The sequence below is a fragment of the Esox lucius genome, chromosome 24 (assembly GCF_011004845.1).
Source record: "Esox lucius isolate fEsoLuc1 chromosome 24, fEsoLuc1.pri, whole genome shotgun sequence".
Lineage (NCBI taxonomy): Eukaryota > Metazoa > Chordata > Actinopteri > Esociformes > Esocidae > Esox > Esox lucius.
The window spans coordinates 25,330,410-25,341,033 of NC_047592.1; the positions used below are offsets into that span (position 1 = coordinate 25,330,410).

Genomic DNA, 10,624 nt, shown 5'->3' on the forward strand with positions numbered 1-10,624 from the left:
AATGAATGTGCGTTAGGTCACCAGAATTTAACAACCCTATGCACATAAATCTATCGTTGTAACACAAACACTCTAGGCGCTACAGTTGTGCCTAGAAATGAAATGAATGAAAATCTTCTGTTTAGTCAAACTTTTTATTGATATAGTTGATATAATCCGTCAGCCTAGTGACTGATCAGGACCGCTACAAGGACATGAACTTATCAGAAGACAAATTATGCGCGCCATAGGTCCAAACAGGAAATACAAAGGTCCAAAATGGTCCTGTGGGTGGAAATGCAGTAGCCCATTTTGGTTGTATGATTAGTGACAGTAGTTTGCCATCCCACAAACGGATCTTGCCTCCCTAATCTTAATGTGTGAAATCTTGGCCCATTGCTTTGCTTAATAAAGATACTTTTGTTTGACTTGTTTATTATGTACCTAAATGCACCTCCTCTGTGCTTCTTCCAGGCTTCGACGCTCTTGGTGACCTGTTAAAGCCAACTGTGCCCAGCCACAACCAGGCTCCGCCCATGACCATACACCACCAGGGTCACCCCCATCCCGGTCACCCCCACCAAGGCGGCAAGCTACTGGCCAATGACCTTGACTCATCCCTGGCCAACCTCGTAGGCAGTGCGTAACGTTGGTCGAAGAGGCCGCAAGTGTCCTTCTTTACTGAACCTTGCGTCCCTCCTTTTACAACCCTTTCTTGCCTTTTGTATCTTTGTTTTTGAATTCTCTTACTTCTCATGTAGCTCTGTAGTCTGTCTGCCTGTTTATATACAGCTCCGGAGAACTATTAGACCACTGCACCTTTTTCTTTCCTTTCCAAAAAAGTTGAAAAGGAAAGTTTTTAGTGAGGAACAGAAGCGTTCAATTTGCAGTGGTCTCTTAATTTTAACCCTTCTGTTCCTCACTCAAAACCTTCCTATTAAACTTTTTTGGAAAGGAAACAAAGTGGTCTATGAATTTATCCCAGAGCTGTATATACACTGCTCAAAGAAATTACGGGAACACATAATCATCTCAGTATAACACCCAGTCCATCAAACTTCAGGGATATCAATCTGTCCAGTTAGGAAGCATAAGCGATTTGTGGATCAATGTCACCTGTTTTGGTGCAAATGAAAGTGACAACAGGTGCACTGGAGAGGGAACAGTAAGTTAACCCCCAAAAAAGGAATGGTATTGTAGGTGGTGGCCACAGACAATTGCTCTCTTCTTATCCTTCCTGACTGTGTTTTTTGCTAGTGTCTTTGTCACTACTGGTAGCATGAGGTGGTACCTGCTGCCCATTCAGGTTGCACACGTGACAGATGTGAGTCTAGAGACGCCGCGATGAACGTTATGCCTAAAACATCATCCATCATGACCGGTTTGGCGGTGGGTCAGTGATGGTCTGGGCAGGCATGTTCTTGGAGGGTCGCACAGACCTCCCCGTGCTAACAAATGGTACCCTGACTGCTGTTAGGTACCGGGATGAAATCCTCAGACCCTTCGTCATAACGTACGCCCTGTTCCAGGTCTGGGAGGAGATCCCCCAGGATACCATCCACCGTCTCATCGGGAGCATGCCCAGTTGTTGTCGAGTGTATACAGGCACATGGGGGCCGTACACTCTACTGAGTCACATTATGAGTTGCTGTGAAGAAAGTTGGAACAGCCTGTGATTTCAACTGTTTACTTAGATTTTCAGTGTGAGATTGAACCCAGCCCTCAGTCAGTTGGTGATTTTGGTTTCCATTGACCGTTGTAACATAATTTTATTCTCAACCAATTACACAATATACAGTAACGATTTTGATATTTAATATATTTTGTTCATCATGACCACAAATGATTTAAATGTTCCCTTAATTTTTTTGAGCAGTGTACATTTTCTATAGACAATTTTTGGAAGTATAGGCTAGAAAGAAAGGCATATGTAGAGGAACTCGTGGTCCAGAGCTTGGGCTTCTGCAGCAAATATTCTGAAAATGTATTTTCTTTGTACAATTCAAATAAAGATTAAAGTTCTCTCATATTTTCGGGTGTTAGGTCATGCCAATAAGAGGCTGTTACATTTTTGATGCTCATCTGTGTCAAGGGGTCCCATCATCCTGAAATTCATTGTAACCAACGGGCATAGTTTCTGCGTTATTATACATCCAGCTGCCCCTACACCAGCCCTATTAGATCACAATCTGCAATGTGTCCAATAGCTGTTCTCAGGAAGTTCTGGATTTTAGACACCTCTATCCACACAAGATTCCAGATTTTTGCCATGACCACAAGAGGAATGCTTAAAGGAGTTAACATAGCTTTCACACTTGGCCTGGCTCTTAAAATCTTTGGTCCTGGGCCAGGCTAATACATGCCCCAGCTTGCAGATCTCTGGCCTGAGAGCTGTGGGTAGGCAAGGAGATGTTTAGTAGACTTCCTTCCATGACCGGCCGGCTCTTTGCTTTCTATCTCTCCGTCTCCCTCTCTGACTTAAAGACACTAATTATGTTTTTTTTTTTATTCCCCCATTCTCTTGCTCTCTCGCCATCTCTCTGAATAAACTTTTTGTTTTGCTTACTTTCTTTTGTCTCTCCTGTACACTTCCTTTGTCTCACAGTGTCTTACTTTCTCTCCCTCTTCTAACCATCTCCCTGTCCCTCTCTCCACAGATTTGCAGTTTGGTGGAGCCCCAGCCAAGAAGTAAGTGTCTGACTTGTGATGTGTGTGTGTGTCTGCATGCGTCGTGTCTCAGATGTGATGTAGTGCCTACTACTGCAGTGTTTTCCCTAGACAATAGAGGCTATGGCGGGCTGCCAAACCAATGTACCGTACCAGGGCCTAGACGACACTGAAAAGCTGCTGTGGTGCTCAAAGTGCTCCAAACAGACACTAAAATAGCCTCCCTAGAGCAGTATAACCTGCAGAATTTTACACTATACAATATAGCTCTAGCTAAATAGGGTTAAATGTAAAATGTATACTGTAAAGGCATTTATTTTCTATAAAAATGCAGTGGTCTTGTCCTTTTCCATACAGCGTTGAATTTGTGTGTTAAGTTGAACAGAACAGTCAATTTCCCTCAGCAAACAAGAGGAATGAATAGAAAACAGACAAACCCCTTAACAGAGTAGTTTATTTACCTAGTCGATTGGTTTTTCAATGTTTTAAATAAGACACTTTCAAGTTGGATGTGCCATGTAAATGAAACATATTTTGACAAGGAGTCAGTACATAACAATGTAAGAGTTACCCTAACATTATTTGGATCATACAATTTGTAAATAAGATGCTAGTTAGTTAATATACCGCATTTGGTATTTGGATAATAATTTAGCCAGGGTGAATTTGCTTTCAAAAGTCAGTGGTTTTAATAGATCTTACCTACATTTGAATTAAACAAACTGACATGTAATATATGGTTCAACTCAGCGTGTTGTTATAGAGAAAGTAAAAATCTAATATCAAAATGGCCACACTGGTCACCTGTGGTTTAATTGGTAGCACATTCAGTTGCTTGATACATTTTTGCTAATCAGCATTCAGGGTTTGAAACATCTGGTAAAAAGGGATGTGATGTCATGTTTGTGGTAGGATCTCATAAACCTCAGCTATCAACCAATCAGCATTCAGGATTTGAAATAAATCCTGGGTTGTATTCAGGCCATCTTTGTTGTGACTTGCATAACCGCCCTTAGCTGCGGTATATTGGCAATATACCACATTCCCTCTTATACCACATTCCTTCATAGCTTATTGCTTACATATACCCAGGGTATGGCACAACTTGTTTACTCTAAGTACGTTGTTAACTCATTTATAGTAGCATTAAGGCATGTCTGGGGTTTGTGTTATATGGCCAATATGCTACAACTCCTGGTGTTCATTGTAATCAGTTCTAACAGTAGTGTATTGTTATTCGCTTCTATAATTCCAGTGGTCATGCTGATTAAGCCTTATAACACCTAGAGAGGATCTTTAGCCACTGTATCTAAGAAATGTGTATGAATACAATTAAGTTCTGTATTGACTACTGTTAGTCATGACATGACTGTGTTTGGTCCCAGTATGTTCTGGTGTTCCAGCCGGATACGCCGAGTAACCATGGTGACGGTTGATTAACGGGTGCGGTGTTTTTGCGTGGTGCATTTTGTCGCTGTGTGCCCCGGTGTTCAGGCCAGACATGCAGTGGAACCAGCCCGGAGAGAAGAAGCTCACTGGGGGACATGACTGGCAGAGCAAGACCATGAGCACCACCACCGCCTGGAGCCCAGCCCCTATGGCCCCGGGGCCGGTGCCTGTTCAACACGTGGTGAGAGTGACATGGAACGCCATGCCCACACACACTTTTCCCTGCTCCTCGTGTGTGTGTGTGTGTTTGTGTTTGGAGGATCTCGTTTATAACACTATGTTCAGCAGTAGTACATTCATGTTAAAACAGTAAATACACCCTGTGGAAAGTTAGCTTGAAGGTTACCGAATTTCACAGATGCCACTGAAATATTTCATTGGTACATCAACTGGGAGAAATCTTTGGCCTCTTTCCTGTAGTTCTTCAGCCGTCATGTTCAAGTCTTTCTTGCATGCAGGGCCCGTTTCAAGTCTGCCTGTGGCATTTCGATGGGATTGGGATCTGAGCTTTGACTCTGACATTCTATAACTGTCCATTTCTTCTTTTTCGTTCTATTTTAGCATTGCTTGGGTGTTTAGGATCATTCTCCTGTTGTAAGGTCCAGTTCAGCTTCAACATTTTGCCTCACATTATCTTCAAAAATCCTCTGATACAGTATTAGAATTTATTATTGACTCAAAGATGGAAAGGTGACAAAACAGCCCCAAAACATAATGCCATTGCTTCCATGCTTTATGGTTGATTTATATAGTTTTGTTCCATATTTATATATTTTTGTGTCCGGACAACTCCACATTTGACTTGTCAGGCACATTATTCCAGAAGTTTTTGGCAAGCATGAGTTATCTTTATCAGTTTTTTGATGGCCGAGGGTTCTTCCAAGTTTTCCCCAGGCACTTTCTGACAGTTGACTTATGCACTTTGACATCGATTAATACATCAAAAAATGCGATAAACAAGAAACCAGGCAAGCCTAGTTCAGCCGGCCCGCAATAAAATGAATCATGGCTGCCCTCTCGAGAATTGAACCCGCATCGCCCACATGAAAGGCATTGTCATTAACCACTACACCATCAAACTGGACTCATACCGGGCATTAGTATAGCCTTTTCACATTATATTATTTTCACTCATTAACATCACGCCAAGTTTGAAGATTTTGTTAGACACCATTAAACTGAGTAACGTTTATTTAGTTTACCTCCACCACAAATAGAATCTAAGAACTGTATGGCTTTTGTCACTGGCCATTTTAACGGCTTATTAGCCATTCGTGAATGACATTGATACAATAACTACTGAATCAATATAGGTGATAACTGACTTTTTCGTCAGGTGAAAAGACGAGAGAATTCTGTAGCCAGCAAGGTTTTTGTCTATCATGAACAAATCCTGAGACATAATTCGAAAATCCACCAGAAATTGTTGCGATATAGTTTCATCTTAGGCTTCCCATAAAGTATATACTCAAGGTTGTAGCCAGCAAGGTTTTTGTCCATACTGAACAAATCCTCTTTTGCCACTGGCCGTTTTAACAGCTAATTAGCCATTTGTGAATGACATAGATACAGTATCTATCAATATAGGTGACGGTAACTAGTGATGGCCATTCAAGGCTTCATTAGTGTTAATTTAGCAGCAGGATATTATGCTGGCAGCACTCAGATTTTCTTTATCACAATAAAAGCCATAAGTGAAAAAGAACAGACAAGAATAACATTGGAATGGACATTAAACATAAGATGAACTATATTAACTTATATAGTTCAAGGATGGCTTTTATTTTGAAAAAGAAAATCTGAGTTGGCACTGCTAGCATAATATCCTGCTGCTAGAAGAACGGTAATGAAGCCTTGAATGGCCATCACTAACAATAACTGACTTTTTTTATCAAGTGAAAAGACGAAAGAATCGTGAAGCCAGCGAAGTGTTTGTCTATCCTGAACAAATCCTAATATCCACCAGAACGGTTTTATTTTAGGCTTCCTATACTACGTAGCTACATAGGGTTGGAGCCAGCAAAGATTTTTCTGTCCTGAACCACAGTCATAATGCTTTTTGACTGTTACAGGAGGCGAATGCGGGACTCTCTAACCACTACGCTATTTAACAACAGTTAGTCAGTCAGTCAGTCAGTCAGCCAGCCAGCCAGCCACTCACTCATTCACTCACTCAGTAAGAGACATTAGCCCGGGTCCGCTTACGCGCTCCTGTAAAAAGACAACTGTCCAGGGGGTGTACGTACTTCTTCTCATGACTGTTGACCAAGCCCAGAGTGCTAAGCTGTGTCTGTGTGTCTCTGTCTGTGTGTCTCTGTCTGTGTGTCTCTGTCTGTGTGTCTCTGTCTGTGTGTCTCTGTCTGTGTGTCTCTGTCTGTGTGTCTCTGTCTGTCTGTGTGTGTGTGTGTGTGTGTGTGTGTCTGTGTGTGTGTGTTGGGGTGGCTAGCCACCTGACTGCTGAGCTTGCCAATGGATGATTGTCCTCCTGATCTTTTGGACAAGACTGGCTGACTGTGGAAATCTGTCACTAACCCCTGGCTTCCTGTCCTCCCTCTTCCTTCATTCTCTCTGTCATTCTCTCTTTCCGCTTCTTTTCCCATTTCTTCCTGTTTGCGTTGTCATCATTCCTCTCATCCTGTTTTTATGCTGCACTTTCTTCACTTTCCCCCTTCCATCATGTGTTCCAATTCAATTCTCTCTTTCTGTCTCTTTCTCGCTGTCTCTCGCTGTCTCTCTCTCTCTGTCTCTCTCTCTGCATCTTTCCATGCAGAATGGGATGTTCTATACCAGTTATGTAAGTAGTAGGTCTTTGTTCTAATTGGTGCTCTATTCCCTACATAGTTTACTACTGTTCAGTAGGGGCCCTGTAGTCTGTTCTCCTGTCCTCTACTCTTCACCCCAAAGTGTTCACACTTGCTCACTCCTCATGCAAGCATGGCAAGCGGAGTATACAGTCTAGATTGGTATCAGTGCGGTGTCTCCCTCCCTCCTTTATTTTGGAAGATAAAAGGGTTTCTCCCCCACCCTGTACAATCCTACTGTCACCCAACGTTTTTAAAGCTTGGAACTGTTTGCACTGGGTTGGACTAGCTGCCTGCTAACTGACAGGGGTATTTCAGGGCAGCACTTTCCATTATTTCACAACACCACTTTTCACGCATGTTGTTTTACCTGTCTTTCTATAGTTGTTGATGTTACCTGTAGATGTTTATTTCACATGTTGTTTACCTGCAGTTATTTCACCTATAGTTGTTTATTTTACCTGTGGTCTACTGTTAATTGTCTATTCACCTGTAGTGTGTATTTTATTTGTAATTTACCCTTTTTAACGTGTTTCTTTAAAATGTATTTTACTCGTAGTTCATTTCACATGTTTGTTTTATCTATAGTTGTTTATTTTGCACCTAGTTGTGACTTTGGTGTCTATGGGCATTAGTGATGCCGTCCTCCTCCGTTTGACCTCCCCTCTGATCCCTGTAATCAGGCCTGTCTCTACCCTAACAGACGCCGGCTCCTATGGCGTTCCCCATGACGACACCACAAGTGCCTCTGTATGGAATGGTGAGCTCCCCTCATAGCTCAGGCGCAGCAACCCCAATGCACCTTCACACATATCAACCAGGACGTGTTGTGCTAGGAGACTTACCATGAGCTGGCGGATTGATCTTTCTGTCTGCGTTTCTGTTGATTCATAAAGAAAGTATGTCCTTGTGTACCTGAGGCAACAGCTGACAGGTCATAATGTACTTAATAACCTCGTCACCAGGTTGCTCCTCAGATGGGTCCAATGGGGGGTGTCCAGGTGATGACCCCACAGCCCATGATGTACAGCCAGCCTGTACTCAGACCCACCAACCCCTTCGCCCCCATGCCTGGAGCCCAGGTAACCTCATACCATCTCCATCCTCATTCCAAAGTGGTTCTAACTAAGCCAAGATGGCCCCAGAAGCTGTCGTTTCCAGTGGGAGGCTATTGAAACAGAGTGGTCAGAATCTAGGAGAGGAGACGGGCCGAGCCAAGAACGGGCTAGCGAGATCTTGTGCTCATTAGACAGATCATTTAGCAAAGTCTCAACATGCACAGACGGGTGACAAATTAAAGGACAAAAGATGAAGTTCATCCTCTTCTTCGTACCTCATACCTGACTCTTTGTCTCTGTCTCATTTTTCAGATGCAGTTCATGTAATTTTATCAGGGGAAGCAGAGTGCCAAAAGCTACCATGGAAAAAACACAGGACGAAAATCACCCGGTAGAGAAACGAATGAACAAAAGACAGACATACAGACTAGCCAACAAGTGAAACGGAACTACCATCAAGGGCAGGAGGAGAAGCGAAACAGAAGAATGAACCCTGGATGTGGAAAACGAAACGATGGAGGGATAGGATACGAGGAGGGGAGATTGGTGTAGTGTTTTATATGATATAATAAAGGCTAATCTTTGTCTGAAACAGCCCCCTAACCCTGCCCAAAAACACAAAATTAACCCCTCCCAAAATGGATATTCTTTACTGGGTTTGAAACTACCTAAAACTTGAATGAAAATGGATAGATCGTTTAGAGTCGTTATTTGTGTGTTTAAAAATCATTGGTGAGCTACAGTACTCTACATTCATTCTATCCCCCCAACACCCTCCATGTTTATCTCCATATAATACTGGTCGATTGGAGGAAAGGAAGTTGCCAGGCAGGACTGTTCTGTTGTTAAGGGAAACACTTAAGGCTGTGCATGTTACTCATGGGAGCTGTTTCAGACGCGGAGGAGCCTTCGCCAGGTGCAATCTAACTGGACATGAAACATTAAGGACCCCCTGGCCAACCATCAGCCCGACCCACATCCTCTTTCCTCGTCCGCTTTTTCTTTTTTTTAATCATCCTCTTTCCAGTTTGTGTCTCGTAAAAAGTAATTTTTTTCGATCTTCGTCTTCAAAAGTCAACGGATTGAAGCACGTTACACACACACACACACACACACATACAAACATATACAAACACAAAATCAAGTATTTCTCACACACTCACGCATGCATCCATCGTCCTTAACGATGTGTAAGGGGAACAGCGGTCACACACTCACCTCGATTCAAACGACCGAGCTCCTCCGAAAACATACTGTCCTTTAAAATGTGGTTTCACCTTGTCTAAAAGTGACATCTCACTGCCTCAGACAGATCACCCCCATTTCCAATCAAAATGAGGTTGAGGTGTGCAGGAGGGTGTTTGGCACTGCTTTCTTAGTTTTTATTGGCTAGAATCAGATGTCACTCTTGTTTGGTTTTCTAAACCAATTGTTTGTTTTCAAGGTTGGACTTGGATGTGATTGTTGTTCAACTTTTAATTCTGTACAGCACAGGGTAATTCTGATAATTGATGATGTCACAATGTTTTTTTATCTGTCCTATATCATAATATTGATCATTAATGGTGTTATCTTTTTTGAAGCCATACTCAGTTTCTTACCCGAGAGTCACAGGAAAGGATTTCAAAGTAACTTTTGATGTTGAAGAATGATGGTGTCAAACCGTTGTCTAATCTTCCACAGGGGACATTAAGTGGTCCCTGGTGTGTTTTAAACCCATACAGGTTTGGTGCCAAGGGTCACTAAATATTTTGGGTCACATGGAGCTACAGTTGACATCCCTATCCTGGACTGTTTGCTTTACAGTAGGATGTCACTTAGCTGAACTATTGGTGTCAAAGGTGGAAGCGGCTCATGTTTTTGGCCAGATTATCCATCGCCACAGTTGTCAACGTGTAATTGTCATTCATAACACATTGGTGTGTGTTTCTGTGCAACACACTCCTGATTTGTTAATCATTAAGGGCTGTTTTCTCTGGACTTGTATCTTGGCCCTGATGCCAGTAATTAGTTATGCCCCCCCCAGTTGGTTATGTGCACATGCATATATATATATTTTGATGAAAAAGCTGAAATGTTCCACTTATAAGACCATTGAAAAGACAGAACTTGATTGAAAGTAAATGACCAGTCTTGAATGAATGGCTGAATGTACCAAGTCCCCTACTGCTATCCCTTGTCCAAGTCGGTACACATCAGCAGTCAGTCAAGGAGGCGTCTAACATCTGTTAAACCTAGCTCTAGATCGCTATCTCCGCTTCTTTGCCTGTCTTCAGTCTGCTACAGGGCTTCCCGAACGTCTCCACAGCCTCCCTGTATGTTTCACGTTTTTGTCTTCAACCGGCACACTTGATTCACTTTGTCATAAACCTGATGGCAATTTAATTATCTGACTTGTTGAATCACGTGTACTAGTTTAGGGTTGAACAAAGAAATATGAGCTGAGATTTGGAAGACCCTGGTCTAGTTCATATAGGTTTATATAAACTTTTTTTGTCAATTGCCATTGTCTTCAGTATTTACTTGATGGCTCATTACTCTCTAGTAGTCCTAGCGCCTTATTCCTTTGTCACTGTCCAGTATGTATAGCTCTAGGTTCTCTTGGCTTCTCTTCACTGTCTAGTGGATGTATCTCTAGAATAGTCTCCAGGATGTATTTCAGTTCTCCTC

The 10,624-nt window shown here is 42.4% G+C and overlaps 1 protein-coding gene across 7 annotated transcripts in view; it reads left to right on the plus strand.

Moving 5' to 3' along the window:
- si:ch211-200p22.4 (phosphatidylinositol-binding clathrin assembly protein) overlaps positions 1 to 10,145 on the plus strand; it is a 58,686-nt gene extending 48,541 nt beyond the window's left edge. For 5 of the 7 annotated variants that reach the window (XM_029117493.2, XM_029117495.2, XM_029117499.2 and 2 more), the window contains 7 exons: positions 454 to 618; positions 2,637 to 2,667; positions 4,114 to 4,276; positions 6,866 to 6,889; positions 7,600 to 7,656; positions 7,862 to 7,978; positions 8,267 to 10,145. In XM_029117493.2, the coding sequence (XP_028973326.1) occupies positions 454 to 618; positions 2,637 to 2,667; positions 4,114 to 4,276; positions 6,866 to 6,889; positions 7,600 to 7,656; positions 7,862 to 7,978; positions 8,267 to 8,281 (572 nt within the window). In that variant the 3' untranslated portion in view covers positions 8,282 to 10,145. The remainder of the gene's footprint in view (positions 1 to 453; positions 619 to 2,636; positions 2,668 to 4,113; positions 4,277 to 6,865; positions 6,890 to 7,599; positions 7,657 to 7,861; positions 7,979 to 8,266) is intronic. The other 2 variants (XM_029117497.2, XM_029117496.2) reach the window with 2 other exon arrangements.
- Positions 10,146 to 10,624: the final 479 nt, after the last annotated feature.